Below are 17,774 nucleotides of genomic sequence, written 5' to 3' on the forward strand. Positions count from 1 at the left end.
GATAATCAATACAAGGCCTTAATGAACCATCCTTTTTGGCCACGAAAAAAACCCCAGCACCTAATGGTGACGAGGATGGTCTAATATGACCCTTCTCCAACGCCTCCTTAATATAGGATCGCATAGCCTCGTGCTTGGGTACAGATAAATTGAAGAGCCGACCCTTGGGAAATTTACCCCCTGGGCTCAGTTCAATTGCACAGTCATAATTCCTATGAGGAGGCAAAGACGCAGACTCATTTTCACTACATCATAAAAGTCCGCCAAATAGTCAGGAACATCATGCGACTGAGGAGAGGTGGAAAAAAACGGAGCCTCACTAAGGGCACACCGACAACCCCAACTCACCACAGACACAGATTTCCAGTCCAAAACTGGATTATGAATTTGCAACCAGGGAAACCCCAGAACAATGGTATCATGCAAATTATGCAACACCAAAAATCTGCAATTTTCTTGATGGTTTGGGGCGACCCGCATTACCACCTGGGTCCAAAACTGAGGTTTATTTTTCACCAAAGGAGTAGCATCAATCCCCCTCAAAGGGATAGGCGTCCGCAGAGGTGTCATAGGAAATCCACAACGTTTAGCAAAATCCAAGTCCATTAGGTTCAGGGCTGCTCCCGAATCCACAAAAGCCTTGGCGGAAAATGTGGACAGGGAGCAGATCAGAGTAATTGCCAGAAGAAACTTAGGTTGAACACCACCCACAGAAAACGTGTGTGCAAAACGTTTCTCTCGTTTAGGACAGACAGAAATAATATGCGCGGCATCTCCACAAAAAAAACACAGCTTATTACGCTTTCTGAACTCCTGACGTTGCTCCCTGGACAAAACTCTATCACATTGCATAGGTTCAGACACTTGTTCAACAGGTGGCAACACCTCTCGTGCAGTCCTGCGTTCACGTAAATGCCGACTAACCTGAATGGCTAATGACATAGAATCGTCCAGACCAGAGGGAACAGGAAATCCCACCATAGTATCTTTTACGGCTTCTGACAAACCCTTCCGAAAGAGAGCTGCCAAGGCATTATCATTCCAGGCAGTAAGGACCGCCCACTTTCGGAATTTTTGACAGTACAATTCTGCAGAATCTCGACCCTGGCTCAATACCAACAGGGTCTTTTCAGCCTGATCAATAGCATTAGGTTCGTCATACAACAACCCCAAGGCTTGAAAAAATGCATTCACATTAGTCAGACTAGGATCATCAGGTTTCAAAGAAAACGCCCAATCCTGGAGCTCCCTGACGACTTAGGCTTCAAGGCAAAAAATAATTTACAATTATTTTTGAAATTCAAAAATTTAGACCGATCTCCAAAAAAAACACATCAGGAGTAGGGATCTTTGGTTCAGCAGCATGTGAATGAGCAAGGTAGGTGGAAATTCCCCGCACTTCCGCAGCGAGCTGCTCCACACGATCAGACAATTGCTTTATCTCCATTGAGAGAAAAAAAAAATTCCCCCTACGGCCTCAGAGATATAGAGGAAAAAATATACACACTTTTTTTTTTTTTTTAAATTCTTTCCTGCTATTGAGTACCCTAGGATCTGCGTAAGGCTGGTGATTCTGTTATGAATGAGTCACCGTAGGAGGCAAAAACAGAAAACTTAGCTTTTGAGGAGGGTTGGGCACAAGGACCCTTGAGGCCTGTTCTAACTTTAACATTCTATGACATATACCCCTACCAATATATCTACTGTACCATTTCCCCCATAAATATATATATATACCCTTCCCCAAAATTTCTACACACTCTCACCATCCCATATATCTACTATCTCCCCATAAATATATATAGCACTACTCTATATATGTACCCCTATACCCTATGTCCACATCTTCCTCCATATAAATTACCCTTCACCTTATGTGTATATCTACCCCTCCCCATATATCATTGTCAGGAGCCTAGAACGGTTGGTAACATGGGCTGTAGGCGGCAGTATACTTACAGTATGACCCTTACCTGCCATTATACAGAGAACCATCAGTCCACATCCACTGCCCTTTGTGGTCCATGCTGAGTCCGATCCAGTAATTCACATTTTCCCGATATCGCTCAATGGTTTTCTGGAAGAGAATCACAATATTATAAGTGTCCGTACCCAGAAACAACGTCATCATCTCAATATCTCCCTCCCCGATGGCTCTGACTGAACTGCGGTGTCCTCCACCTGATGCTGACTATGGTCCTGCACCCACTCTTCATCTCCAGTGCAGACTTCATCCCTACCCAATATTATTATTATTATTATTTATTGTTATAGCGCCATTTATTCCATGGCGCTTTACATGTGAGGAGGGGTATACATAAAAACAAGTACAATAATCTTAAACAATACAAGTCATAACTGGTACAGGAGGAGAGAGGACCCTGCCCGCGAGGGCTCACAATCTTCAAGGGATGGGTGGTAATACAGTAGGCGAGGGTAGAGCTGGTCGTGCAGCGGTTTGGTCGATCGGTGGTTACTGCAGGTTATAGGCTTGTCGGAAGAGGTGGGTCTTCAGGCTCTTTTTGAAGGTTTCGATGGTAGGTGAGAGTCTGATATGTTGTGGTAGAGAGTTCCAGAGTAGGGGTGATGCGCGAGAGAAATCTTGTATGCGATTGTGGGAAGAGGAGATAAGAGGGGAGTAGAGAAGGAGATCTTGTGAGGATCGGAGGTTGCGTGCAGGAAAGTACCGGGAGACGAGGTCACAGATGTATGGAGGAGACAAGTTGTGGATGGCTTTGTATGTCATGGTTAGGGTTTTGTAATGGAGTCTCTGGGCAATTGGGAGCCAGTGAAGGGATTGACAGAGGGGAGAAGCTGGGGAATAGCGGGGGGACAGGTGGATTAGTCGGGCAGCAGAGTTTAGAATAGATTGGAGGGGTGCGAGAGTGTTTGAGGGGAGGCCACAGAGCATGAGGTTGCAGTAGTCAAGGCGAGAGATGATGAGGGCATGGACTAGGGTTTTTGCAGATTCTTGGGTGAGGAATGAACGGATGCGTGAAATATTTTTGAGTTGAAGTCGGCATGAAGTGGAAAGGGTTTGGATATGTGGTTTGAAGGAGAGATCAGCGTCAAGGATTACTCCGAGGCAGCGAGCTTGTGGGACTGGGGAGAGTGGGCAGTCATTTACTGTAATTGATAGGTTCGTAGGGGGGGTCACGTGAGATGGGGGAAAGATGATGAATTCTGTTTTGTCCATGTTGAGTTTCAGATATCTAGTGGAGAAGAAGGATGAAATAGTGGACAGACATTGAGGGATTCTGGTTAGTAGGGAGGTGATATCTGGTCCAGAGATGTAGATCTGTGTGTCATCAGCATAAAGATGATACTGAAAGCCATGAGATTCTATGAGCTGTCCCAGGCCAAAGGTGTAAATAGAGAACAGCAGGGGCCCAAGGACTGAACCTTGTGGGACTCCGACAGATAGGGGGCGAGGTGAGGAGGTGGTGTGTGAGTGGGAGACGCTGAATGTCCGGTCTGTTAGGTATGATGAGATCCAGGAGAGGGCCAAGTCTGTGATGCCGAGGGATGAGAGGGTCTGTAATAATAGGGAATGGTCCACTGTGTCAAAGGCAGCCGACAGGTCCAGGAGGAGGAGGACAGAGTAGTGTCGCTTGCTCTTGGCAGTTAAGAGGTCATTGGTGACCTTAGTAAGGGCTGTTTCAGTGGAGTGGTGTGACCGGAAGCCAGATTGTAAGCGGTCGAAGAGGGAGCAAGAAGAGAGATGGGAGGACAGTTCAAGGTAGACGTGTTGTTCCAGTAGCTTGGAGGCGTATGGGAGAAGTGATATAGGGCGATAGCTAGATACAGAGGATGGGTCAAGAGAGGGCTTTTTGAGGATAGGTGTGATGGAGGCATGTTTAAAGCTTGAGGGGAAAACACCAGTTGTTAGTGATAGGTTGAAGAGATGGGTTAGGGTTGGGATGAAGACTGTGGTGAGGTTTGGGATGAAGTGGGATGGGATCGGGTCGAGTGCACAGGTGGTGAGATGTGATCTTGAGAGTAGAGTGGAGAGTCGATCTTGTGTAATGGTGGAGAAGTTGGTTTTGAAGGTGGAGGGCTGGGAAGTCGGGAGGAAGGGCTCTGGGGGTTGTTGACCAAAACTGTCCCTGATGTTATCAATTTTCTGCTTGAAAAATGAGGCAAAGTCTTCAGCTGAGATGAGTGGGGAGGGAGGAGGTGCTGGGGGGCGGAGGAGAGAACAATATAAACTATGAGATGAATGACTGCACTCAGGACCATTCAACCCCCAACCATAAGTTGCTAAAGATCTGAATTAAACTTTAAGTTTCTTGCGTAGATATTAGTTTGTAAAGTTTACATGATAAGTTCCACAATGACCAAATGGGCGTTACTGTATTGAGATGTCTCCCAAAGGCCGGAATTTTTCCTTTCTCGGAAGTGGGGTTCGGATGGTTTTCTAACCAGCTGTTAAGCTGACATCTGGCTCAGAGAACATGTAAGACACCAGGCACAAATACAAATGGAGCTCTGATCTCTGACACCTCTAGAGTTAAGATGATGTCAGCAATTTTATCAGGTCACCTGATCATGCTGCTGACATCACTACTGCGCCACAGAGGTGAAAGACAGCAATCAGATAAGTGCTCCACTGGAACCATAAATACAGAGAAGTTTTATTGGGGTAGGAGGGAATGGTGTAAGGGGACAGTATGGGGTGAATAGTGTGAGAAGACACTATGGGTTAAGGTGTGAGGGAACAGTATGGAATGAGGGGAGTGAGAGGGAACAATTTGGGGGATCTGATGATGATTCTGCTGCTATGCTCACATAGATGATTTGATGATGTTCTCATACTGATTGTTCTGCCCTCTGAATACAAGGCAATATGTTTGCATTATGTGCTGGTTTAGTTAGCACCATCTAGTGGTGGCTGAATTTATAGCTGTGTCTTAAATAACATTTACAGTCTGTGTCTTTAACAGAAGCAATACACTGTGGCATTGAAGCAATGCATTGTGGGAATGAAGCAGTGTATTCTGGGATAAAGACGATGCCATTTTATTCTGTGTATTTCATAAGGACACACGTGTTTATCTGTCCTCCTGTTAACTCCCCTACTTGAGTTCGTTTCCCGGGTAAAGCATATCTGGTAAGATTAATATCTTTCTTGCAATGCAGTTTTGTTCAGAGATGTTATTAACTGTATGGCAGCCAGAGCAGAGCAGATGTAATTAGACACCTGTGTATTTCTATGTAAAGTTTGCATCACACTGTATACTTCCTGTAATTTGTGTTAGCTGTGTGATCATCTGCCCAATACTTACCCCTGCCGTTTGTATTCTTTATAGTTTTACCGCATGTTCTATAGTCTTCACCAATAAACAAGTTAGACTACAGAGAACAGTCTGCTTATTTGGAAGACAGAGCAGTGGTTTATGCTGTATGCTAGAGTGCACACCGTGTCAACGTGTATGAAGGCAGAACACTGATGATCGTTTGACAGGAAGATAGGAATTATTTTTCCATTATGCTGTGGGACCAAGTCCTACAGGCATCACCCTCGCACTGCTGCAGCACCCTCTTTCTCCGTCTGTGAATTTCCACTCCCCCTCCCTTCCAACAAATGGTCAGTTTTATTGCAGGCCAGATCTGGCAGAGCAGAGTGTATTTTCCCGCCTAGAATCTCTTTGTTTCCTGAGCAGAATACTCAAAGTCAAATTTAATAACACACAGTAATCCTAGAAACATGAAAATTAGATTTCCAGGATTGGGGCAATTGGGGCTAAGCATGGAAGCGTTTTGCGGCATGTAGGGCCGTCACAAACCTGGGAAATGAATTTCTGCCACCAGTAAATCACAGACATACCGTGTTTAGACTCTGAAGAACGGTAAAATCACAGGGGAAAAAATAATGTCATTATTGTTGGCCTGTGAGCTTCCAGGCCAAAGATATGTAAAAAAAAGGAGTTAAAAAAAAATGACTTTCCAAAATAGGTGTACCTCCCAGAGAACAGCCCACATGTGAGGTTAGCAAGGTGGGAGTCCCTAAGTTTATAGCCAAACCATAAAACAGGAACGTCAATTTTGGGAGACATTCACAGCTGGAGAGACAACAGCTAATACCATGCTGGGGTACTGAATCACTGCTGAATTTCTTTGGAAACGCTCCTCCCCTTTATCGACGTGTCACACCTGTGACTGAGATTTAGTAAGTGTTGTATTTTTATCCCTTTTATTTTCATAACTGTTTTGTACAGATTTGTATTTTGTCTCATTTGTAATATCTTTTGTATCTTTTGTAAACACTGCCGACTTTTCTGAAGTAAACTTATAAATTTACAGATACGAGCAGCAATCAGAAAAAATTGGCTCATCTTGGAACAAGATAGGGATTTAAGTGATATAGTTTCTAGAGGGCCCCTTATTTCATGTAAGCGGAGTACTAGGATTAGAGATATTCTGGTTAAAAATCAGATTGTCACAAAGCGTGACACTTGGCTGAGTAAAGGAACACCACAAGGAAATTATAAGTGTGGCCACTGTCCTTATTGTAAATTTCATCGCACTGATCGCACATTACACATGGGCGCGGTCACACATACAGTAACAGATTTCATCACATGTAAGACAGACCATGCAGTCTATGTGATTTTTTGCACATGTCGGTTTTTCTACATAGGCAAAACTATACGTCCGCTATATGTTCGCTTTCGTGAGCATTTTAAGTCTATTAAAACGGGAAAAGGAGTCCCACGTTTAATTAACCATGTAAGAGATGCACATGGAAATGACCCTAATGTTCTCTCCTTTGCAGGAATTGAGAAGGTGGTTTTACCTCCGCAGGGAGGGCATTTAAATAAAATCTTATTGAAACGAGAATCCAGGTGGATCATGAATACACAGGCCACAGGTCCGCTGGGTTTTAATGATAGAATAGACATGGCTGTTTTTCTATGAAGGAGTGTATATTTGAGGTAAAGATACTCTTTTGTATTTGACTGGTTCTCTTTTCCGTAGGATTTAAATCCCATAATGATTTGTTTCTCGCCTGCTTAGTACAAGTACACATACACATTGTGCGTTTTCGGTAGTGTTTTTTTCCGCTATAACTAAGATCTGTCATTGATAGTTTATTCATGTATTTATTCATAATAAGATATAGTCATGGAGGTATGCTATGTTTTTGAGAATGCTCAAAAAGACACATTTAGTTGCACACATAAAAGAAAAAAGAAAAAAGAGAAAAAAAATTTTTTTTAACCCCTTACCTACAATTGACGTAATATTCCGTCCATGTGACCATGGACCTAATTACCATGGACGGAATATTACGTCACCATAATCAGCGGCGCCCACGTGGTGAGCGCCGCTGATCGCGGCCGGGTGTCAGCTAATTATCATAGCTGACACCCGGCACAATGTGTCAGGGGCGGTCACGGACCGCCCCCGACACGTTAACCCCTTGCACACCGCGATCAAACGCGATCGCGGTGTACCGGGGGTTAAAGGGAAGCATCGGCAGGGAGGGGGCTCCCTCCGTGCTTCCCTGAGCCCCCCACGGCAGCGCAATGTGCAGCGCTGCTGCGGGGGGCTCCTTTCCTCCAGGCCCCCGAATCCAAGATGGCGACGGGGGCCTGAGGAAGCTGGCTTCCTCAGTGCCTGCAAAGCGCAGGCATGAGGAAGTCTGCAGCAATGCCTGTGACAGATCGCTGATCTGTCACAGTGATCTGTGATGTGACAGATCAGCGATCTGTCACAGGACAGTGATGTCCCACCTGGGACAAGGTAATAAAGTAAAAAAAAAAAAAAAAAAAGTGTTAAAAATAATTTTAAAAAAATCGCTAAATAAATTAGTAAAAAAAAAAAAAAATATTCCCCAATAAATCCATTTTTTCAAAATAAAAAAAAACAAAAACAATAAAAGTACACATATTTGGTATCGCCGTGTCCGTAATGACCTGCCCTATAAAACTGTCCCATTAGTTAACCCCTTTAGAGAACCCCTTAAAAAATAAAAATAAAAAACGAAGCAAAAAATAATGATTTATTATCATACCACCGAACAAAAAGTGCAATAACGCGCGATCAAAAAGACGCATATAAATATCCATGGTACCGCTGAAAACGTCATCTTGTCCCGCAAAAAACGAGCTGCCATACAGCGTCATCCGCAAAAAAATAAAAAAGTTATAGCTCGCAGAATAAAGAGATACAAAAATAATTATTTTTTATATAAAATTGTTTTCATTGCAAAAAACCGACAAAACATAAAAAAACGACCTAAATGAGGTATCGCTGTAACCGTACTGACCCGAAGAATAAAACCGCTTTATCAATTTTACCGCACGCAGAACGGTGTAAACGCACCCCCCCAAAAGAAATTCATGAAATGCTGGTTTTTGTTCATTCTGCGTCCCAAAAATCGGAATAAAAAGCGATCAAAAAATGTCACGTGCCCGAAAATGGTACCAATAAAAACGTCAACTCGTCCCGCAAAAAATAAGACCTCACATGACTCAGTGGGTCAAAATACGGAAAAATTATAGCTCTCAATATGTGGTGATGCAAAAACTATTTTTACAATAAAAAGCGTCTTTTAGCGTGTGACAGCTGCCAAATATAAAAACCGCCATAAATAGTAAATCAAACCCCCCGTTATCACCCCCTTAGTTAGGGAAAAATAATAAAACTAAAAGAAAATGTATTTATTTCCATTTTCCCGCTAGGGTTAGGGTTAGGGTAGGGTTAGGGTTAGGGCTAGGGTTAGGTTTAGGGCTAGGGTTAGGGCTAGGGCTAGGGTTAGGGCTAGGGTTAGGGCTCAGATTAGGGTTAGGGCTAGGGCTCAGATTAGGGTTAGGGGTGTGTTGAGGTTAGGGTTGGAGTTATAATTGGGGGGTTTCCACTGTTTGGGCACATCAGGGGCTCTCCAAAGGCAACATGGCGTCTGATCTCAATTCCAGCCAATTCTGCGTTGAAAAAGTCAAATGGTGCTCCTTCCCTTCCAAGCTCTGCCATGCGCCCAAACAGTGTTTTACCCCCACATGTAGGGTATCAGCCTACTCAGGACAAATTACAAAACAACTTTTGGGGTCCAATTTCTCCTGTTACCCTTAGGAAAATAAAAAATTGGGGGCAAAAATATAATTTTGCGGAAAAAAATGTTTTTTTTATTTTCACGCCCAGGCGTTATAAACTTCTGTGAAGCACTTGGGGGTTCAAAGTGCTCTCCACACATCTAGATAAGCTCCGTGGGGGGTCTAGTTTCCAAAATGGGGTCACTTGTGGGGAGTTTCAATAGTTTAGGTACATCAGGGGCTCTCCAAACGCACATGACACCCGCAGACCAATCCATCAAAGTCTGCATTCCAAAACGTCACTACTTCCCTTCCGAGCCCCGACGTGTGCCCATACAGTAGTTTTCTCCCACATATGAGGTATCAGCGTACTCAGGCCAAATTGGACAACAACTTTTGGGGTCCAATTTCTCCTGTTACCCTTGGGAAAATAAAAAAATTGGGGACTAAAAGATGATGTTTGTTGAAAAAATACGATATTTTTATTTTCACGCCCGGTCGTTATAAACTTCTGTGAAGCACTGGGGGGTTCAAAGTGCTCACCACACATCTAGATAAGTTCATTAGGGGGTCTAGTTTCCAAAATGGGGTCACTTGTGGGGAGTTTCCACTGTTTAGGTACATCAGGGGCTCTCCAAAAGCAACATGACACCCGCAGACCATGCCATCAAAGTCTGCATTCCAAAACGTCACTACTTCCCTTCCGAGCCCTGATGTGTGCCCATACAGTAGTTTTCTCCCACATATGAGGTATCAGCGTACTCAGGACAAATTGGACAACAACTTTTGGGGTCCAATTTCTCCTGTTACCCTTGGGAAAATAAAAAAAATTGGGGACTAATTGATCATGTTTGTGGAAAAAATACGATTTTTTTATTTTCATGCCTGGGCATTATAAACTTCTGTGAAGCCCTTGGGGGTTCAAAGTGCTCACCACACATCTAGATAAGTTCCTCAGGGGGTCTAGTTTCCAAAATGGGATCATTTGTGTGGGGTTTTTACTGTTTAGGTACATTAGGGGCTCTCCAAAGGCAACATGACACCCACAGACCATTCCATCAAAGTCTGCATTCCAAAACGTCACTACTTCCCTTCCGAGCCCTGACGTGTGTCCATACAGTAGTTTTCTCCCACATATGGGGTGTCAGCGTACTCAGGACAAATTGGACAACAACTTTTGGTGTCCAATTTTTCCTGTTACCCTTGGGAAAATAAAAAAATGAGGACTAAAAGATGATGTTTGTGGAAAAAATACGATTTTTTTATTTTCACGCCCGGACGTTATAAACTTCAGTGAAGCACTGGGGGGTTCAAAGTGCTCACCACACATCTAGATAAGTTCCTTGGGGGGTCTAGTTTCCAAAACGGTGTCATTTGTGGGGGGTTTCTACTGTTTTGGTACATCAGGGGCTTTCCTAACGCGACATGGTGTCCGATCTCAATTCCAGCCAAAAACGTCAAATGGCGCTGCTTCCCTTCCGAGCTCTGCCATGCGCCCAAATAGTGGTTTACCCCCACATGTGGGGTATCAGCGTACTCAGGATAAATTGCACAATATCTTTTAGGGTCCTGTTACTTTTGGAAAAATAAGAATTGAGGGTGAAAAGATCATTTTTGTGGAAAAAATATGATTTTTTTAATTGTACTGCTGTACGTTATAAACTTCAGTGAAGCACTGGGGGGTTCAAAGTGCTCACCACACATCTAGATAAGTTCCTTGGGGGGTCTAGTTTCCAAAATGGTGTCGTTTGTGGGGGGTTTCTAGTGTTTTGGTACATCAGGGGTTTTCCAATCGCGACATGGTGTCCGATCTCAATTCTAGCCAAAAACGTCAAATGGCGCTGCTTCCCTTCCGAGCTCTGCTATGCGCCCAAATAGTCATTTACACCCACATATGGGGTATTAGTGTACTCAGGACAAATTGCACAATAACTTTTAGGGTCCTGTTACCCTTGGAAAAATAAAAATTGGGGGTGAAAAGATCATTTTTGTGGAAAAAATATGATTTTTTAATTGTACCGCTGTACGTTATAAACTTCTGTGAAGCCCTTGTGGGTTCAAAGTTCTCACCACATATCTAGATAAGTTCCTTGGGGGGTCTAGTTTCCAAAATGGGGTCACTTGGGGGGTTTCCACTGTTTAGGTACATCAGGGGCTCTCCAAACCCGGCATGGCGTCCGATCTGAATTCCAGCCAATTTTGCATTGAAAAAGTCAAACGGCGCTCCTTCCCTACTGAGGTCTGCCATGCGCCGAAACAGTGGTTCCCCCCCACATATCAGGTATCAGCGTACTCAGGACAAATTGCACAATAACTTTTGCAGTCCAATTTCTCCTGTTACCCTTGGTAAAATAAAGAAAATTGAACCTGAAGTATTTTTTTTGTGAAAAAAAGTTAAATGTTCATTTTTTTTTTAATATTCAAAAAATTCCTGTGACGCACCTAAAGGGTTAATAAACTTCTTGAATGTGGTTTTAAGCACCTTAAGGGGTGCATTTTTTAGAATGGTGTCACTTTTGGGTATTTTCTATCATATAGACCCCTCAAAGTGGCTTCAAATGTGAAGTGGTCCCTAAAAATAAAATGGTGTTGCAAAAATGAGAAATCACTGGTCAATTTTTAACCCTTATAACTTCCTAACAAAAAAAAATTTTGGTTCCAAAATTGTGCTCATGTAAAGTAAACATGTGGGAAATGTTATGTATTAAGTTTTTTGTGTGCCGTATCGCTGTGATTTAAGGGCATAAAAATTCAAAGTTGGAAAATTGCGAAATTTTCAAAATTTTCGCCAAATTTCCGTTTTTTTCACAAATAAACGCAAGTTATTTGAATGCAATTTTACCACTAACATGAAGTACAATATGTCACGAGAAAACAATGTCAGAATCACCGGGATCCATGGAAGCGTTCCAGAGTTATGACCTCATAAAGGGACAGTGGTCAGAATTGTAAAAATTGGCCCGGTAGTTAACGTGCAAACCACCCTTGGTAGTGAAGGGGTTAAACTTTCTTTTTTTTTTTTTTTTTTTTTTTCTTTTTCCTGTAAGTACAATGATAGTGAGACAGTTTGGTCTCTGGATATATATGACTGTAGATGTTTTCCATAAGAATAGAAAAAAACAATATTTTTCGATATATGAAAATAATAGTAGCCTTTAATACATGAAAATGTTTTGTAATTAATTGTCTCTCGATTTAATCATTTTTCTGGCTTGTGTAGCAAGTTGTATTTATGCTTTTGTATGTTGTAATGCATCTCAGCATGTTTTAATTCACTAATGTCACTTAGACAGCAGCTGTGGAGGGAGGAGGTACGGAGTGATTTTCATATGAACCCGGCACTTCCCTCCACTGTTTGACCCGTTGAAGCGCTCGAGTAGCGCGAAACGGCCGTTGTCAGCCTTTCCCGCACTCCTTATGTCACTCCCCCGACTTGACATGTACGTGATATGTCAATAAATCAGTGAAACTTTAATCTCGACGAGTGCGACCTTTCTTCTTTGCATGGATTCCCAGCATTGACTGTTTCCAGGTCTGACACCCGAGATTCCCAGCTGTTGGACTTCGGCAGGCCGCACATCATCTGAAGTTACACGGTAACAGCGGTGCCGTCCGCTTTTTATCTTCAGGTTTTTAAACTTATAAATTTGGTAGCTTCATACTTCTTGCTCGATGAACGATACGACATGTACTCCACGCAAATTCACACTACCCAGGGTTGGGTTCTGACCTGATTTTGGCTTTGTAATGGACCGGGCTTATATCCAACGAGGAAACTGCTGGTGGTAGCATTGCATTCTATATGCATTCCCAGCCTGGAACTGGTGATATATATACCGCCCTCACTGTAGAGTGCCCGGATACCCCGCATGCGGTAGGGCAGCTTCTCCAGTGACTACTTAGCCTAGGTGCAGTTACTCTGACTGACCTTAGGGTAAAGGGGGTGCCAGAGAACTGCAAATTTCATGACTGAACTGAAAAGTGGTTTCCCTAACAGCTCCGGTGATGAATATATGTACCATGTCATGGCAGTACCACATCAGAGTGGGGTCAGACAATTGCAGAAGCCAGTGACACACACCTGCAGTAGTTAGAAAGGCTTCACCTTCCTATTTACAGATCTGACTTTCATTGCTCTGTTGCTGCAGAGGTTAACCTGCTTAGTTGGATTCCTGGCGTTCTCTGTCTTTATTGTAAGAGCTAATCTGACTTTGTTACTCATTGCAGGTTTAAGAACCTACCTCCTGGCTTTCTTCATTGCCAGTGATAGTTACCACTACCTGGTTTGGAGTTGAAGGAGAAGTTCAGTATTAGCAGTTAAATGTGCAGCTGTAAGGGGTATACCAGGACCGTGTGATGCTCAACTCCCTTTTCTCATGTTGTTATTATCTTGCTCATCTAATTGTATATATAATTAACTATGCTGCTATGTGTATGTACATATATTTATGTGTTGTGTAGATAAGGAAAGTGCAGTTATAGGATTAGTCACTAGAGGGGGGCATAGTAGAATAGAGATAGGAGTTCCGTATAATAAATAGTTAACATAGAAGGGGTCTGCTGTGGGTAAGCCAGGAGTACTTCCTGAAGATAGGCAGAAGGGCCAGGGAGCCCAGACAGTCCTGTAGGGCTTTAGAGCCCGGGACAGCCAGTGACCCCGCAACGTTTACAAGATAGAGCCCAGCCATCCAGGGCCAGTGGGCCAGAACAGCAGCAGTAATAGCAGTGCCAGCAGTGGTGGAAACAGAAGCTACACCAGAGGTCACAGCAGTACAGGGACGCAGGTCGCTCTAAAATGAAATGTAACATCAACTGTTCTTCACTGTCCTATTAAGGGAATAGAAGAATCCAGGATATCTATAAACAGAAAGATAGTGAGAAAACACTTAGCTAACCTAAATGAATTCAAGTCTCCAGGTCCAGATGAATTACACCCCAGAGTACTGAAGGAGATAGCAGAAGAAATTTTTGAACCCCTCTCCATAATCTTTGAAAATTCTTGGAGAACAGGAGAAGTGCCAGAAGACTGGAGAAGAGCAAATGTTGTTCCTATCTTCAAAAAGGGGAAGAAGGTGGACCCAGGCAACTATAGGCCGGTGAGTCTGACTTCTATACCAGGAAAGATCTTTGAACAAATTATTAAACAACATGTATGTCAGTACCTGGATAAGAATGAAGTGATTAAACAGAGTCAGCATGGGTTTGTAACTAATAAGTCATGTCAGACTAACTTAATTTCCTTCTATGACGGAATCACTGATTGGGTGGATCAAGGAAATGCTGTAGATATAGTATATCTTGACTTCAGCAAAGCATTTGACAAAGTCTCTCATACAAGCCTTATTGAAAAAATGACTAAGTATGGAATGGACAAGGCAACTGTTAGGTGGATTCATAGCTGGCTTAGTGATCGGACCCAAAGAGTGGTCGTAAATGGCTGCACATCCAGTTGGAAGAATGTCTCAAGTGGGGTACCACAGGGCTCTGTCCTGGGCCCTGTATTGTTCAACATCTTTATCAACGATTTAGATGAAGGAATTGAGGGTAAACTGATTAAATTTGCAGATGACACAAAGCTAGGAGGGATAGCTAATACTAGAGAAGAGAGAGAGAGGATTCAAAAATATATAAATAAACTGGAGAAGTGGGCAGCAACTAACAGAATGGTTTTTAACAGGGAGAAATGCAAAGTACTACATCTGGGCAATAAAAATGAAAAAAGTATATATAGAATGGCAGGAATAGGGCTAAATGACAGCACATGTGAAAAAGACTTGGGTATACTAATAGATCACAGACTGAATATGAGTCAACAGTGTGATGCAGCAGCAAAAAAGGCAAATGCAATTCTAGGATGTATTAACAGAAGCATACAGTCTAGATCACGTGAAGTCATTATTTCCCTCTACTCCTCTTTGGTCAGACCTCATCTGGAATATTGTGTCCAGTTTTGGGCACCACATTTTAAAAAAGACATCAACAAACTGGAGCAAGTTCAGAAAAGAGCGACTGGGATGATTTAGCGAATCCTGCTTTGAGCAGGGGGTTGGACCAGATGGCCCAGGAGGTCCCTTCCAACTCTACGATTCTATGATTCTATGAAAATGTGGCAGCTTATTACCTGTATCACAATGCTATATATTGCCTAATAGAAACGGCATTTCCAATTAATTCATAAATCATACAGAAAGAAGGACGTGGAAACCATATGCCATAAAAACAATAGAGTTTTATTATAAATCAATTAAAAAGCATTGAAGTGCAATGCAATACATGTGGGAGCAGATAATGCAAAAAGACAAAGGCCTATAAACCAGGTACAATGAACTTCATAAAGAAAATATATATATAAATACTAATATAATAGTCCATATATGGAGCTTTAAGAGAAAGGCTTCCAGGGAAAATAATTCCCAAAAAAATGTACAAGTGACAAAAGACTTTATCCGAAAAGCTTTACATAAAAGGCCTGCAGGAGCCATAATCATAAAGTGGCAAAAGTATATATACACTATTCAAAAAATATGAAATACAAAGTATAAATAAAGTGTATCAAAAATGAGATTATATTTAAATTGCCTACAAGAATAATGGCATACAGCAATAAAACAGATCCTCAATCCCTAATAGGTATGAACACTAAATCCTGAGTAAAATGCAGTAAGCAAGCAGGCTAATGGAAAAGGCATAGTGCAGTCATAGAAGCCCAGAAGCTGCTTACAAACAGTATAGTATAAGGTAAACCAAAGAGGGAATGGGAGAGGAAAGAGTTAAGAGTTGCTGCTGCTGGGCAGATACTGTACCTGGATGGTCGACGTACCCCTGACGCGCGTTTCATGGTGAGGCTTTATCTCAACGGATTGTGCGTGCTTATTACCTGGGCAGATGCCCTCATGTCTAGGGCGAACCAGAGAAGGGTACTCCTGAATGTAGTGAAGGTGAACAGGGAGGATGCTGTGGTACCGTATGAGATGGTATGACCTGGGAACTTACTGAAGGGCCTAGGGAAGAGTACAGGGAAAGTGGAGGATGTGGACTGTGTGGAACTTAATGTGTATGCTGTAACTGATATGGACGTGCTGCGAAAGAAAACAAGTAAAGTTCTACGTTTAAACTTGGATTTGGACTCTGTTTCTTTATATTCCAAATCAAAGTAAGAAGTTGCTCTGTGGCTCAGAGTGGACCTTGAGAACCAGGCAAGTGGGTCAGTGGAACTGTGCGTATGTGGTGTGGGTGGCCAGGGTGCGCTGGAGCAGACATCTATGTGGGCCATGACTATGGTCCTGGCTGCCGCTCACATAGCCACTGTTTTTTTCTCTATGTTGTGTGTTTGGAGAGGAAGGTTTCCAGACATGGAGACCTTCCTGGAGCTGAAGATATATTGTGGTCTGGGAGAGTGAGCCCCTCAGATCTAAGGACTTTGCTATACTTTATCTTTTGCTTTCCCGTTATGCCAGAGAGGCCATGTTTATTTTGTTAAACCCTGCTATGGTTTATGCTGTTAAACCAGCGGGTGACTTACCTAAGAAGCGTTCCTGTGTCTATCTCTGAAAGCCACTGAGTGAGTCCAACCCTCACATTATATAAAGTATTGTTCTGTCTGACAGGATTACTAAATGTATATTAGGGACATTGATTATAAAATTAAGCACTGTAGCCAAATCCTAATAACATGTAATATACTCACCCACAGGATTCAGCTCTGCTTGCCGATTCCGGCGGTTATCACATGACTACCTATATACGATTATCACACTTAGTCTGTTATGTGACAACTAGATCTTCTTCCTGCTTCTTCCAATGAATCAGGGTCTATAGTTTTGTAGTACGTGTGCCGACTGGGGGGTGGTCCCTTTCGGCCGCGAGACGGACTGACAACAGACACAGAAGCTTGTTCAACCAGGTCCAAACTTTATTGGGGTGTCCTCTTGACAGCCACAGCAAACACGACAGCTTCTGCCCCTAGGCCCGGGTACCCGTCACCTCCCTCCTGCTCCAGGGAGCTAGTCTGATTGCCGTATGTGGAGTCGGGAAGGAATTTTTTTCCCCAATATGAAGCTTACTGTTTGCCACATGAGTTTTTTTTGCCTTCCTCTGGATCAACATGTTAGGGCAAGTTAGGATAGGATATGGGTTGAACTAGATGGACTTAAAGTCTCCCTTCAACCTTAATAACTATGTTACTATGTTGGCAAAGACCCTTCGGGTTCCTTCACCGTGGCTGCCATTAGGCCCATGGCCACAGCGCTTCCCCCTGGCTAAGTCTGACCACTGCAACACTTACTGCTCCTTCAGTGACCAGCCATTCGGTACCCCAAGTCTCCGTTAGTCAGTGCCTTCCTGACCTGCAGCTGCCCTCTCAGGGCCACCCCCCTCTCCGAGTCTCCGTCTCTTTCTTCTGTCTTTACTGAGCTCGTCCTTCCCCCGTCCTCTCCTGAGCTCTTCTCTCCTCCTGGGTGTCTGCCTGCCCCTGGGACTCTCCTTCCTTTTATCTCCTACTTCTGGAAATCCCCTTCCCAGTCCCGTGACTCCGCCCACCTTGACTCTGCGGTTTCCCTAGCCTAAAGCTGTTATTGAGTCCTTTTCTCACTACTCTCTGTCTCCATCTTGTGGCCAAAACCCGGTACTACATCACCCTTTAATAACTCCAGCTGTTATTCCACACATATATATCCAAATCAGCAAATCAGAATAAAGCACAGAACGCATCATCTTTTACATTTTCTTTCTGCATCAGAC

General features: G+C 43.1%; 1 protein-coding gene across 5 annotated transcripts in view; it reads right to left on the reverse strand.

Moving 5' to 3' along the window:
• LOC141074369 (uncharacterized) overlaps window positions 1-17,774 on the reverse strand; it is a 130,930-nt gene that overhangs the window by 14,159 nt on the left and 98,997 nt on the right. For all 5 annotated transcript variants that reach the window (XM_073562025.1, XM_073562028.1, XM_073562024.1 and 2 more), the window contains one exon: window positions 1,974-2,077. In XM_073562025.1, the coding sequence (XP_073418126.1) occupies window positions 1,974-2,077 (104 nt within the window). The remainder of the gene's footprint in view (window positions 1-1,973; window positions 2,078-17,774) is intronic.

The sequence above is a fragment of the Dendrobates tinctorius genome, unplaced genomic scaffold (genome assembly GCF_039654945.1).
Source record: "Dendrobates tinctorius isolate UK_male_01 unplaced genomic scaffold, ASM3965494v1 ptg000332l, whole genome shotgun sequence".
NCBI lineage: Eukaryota > Metazoa > Chordata > Amphibia > Anura > Dendrobatidae > Dendrobates > Dendrobates tinctorius.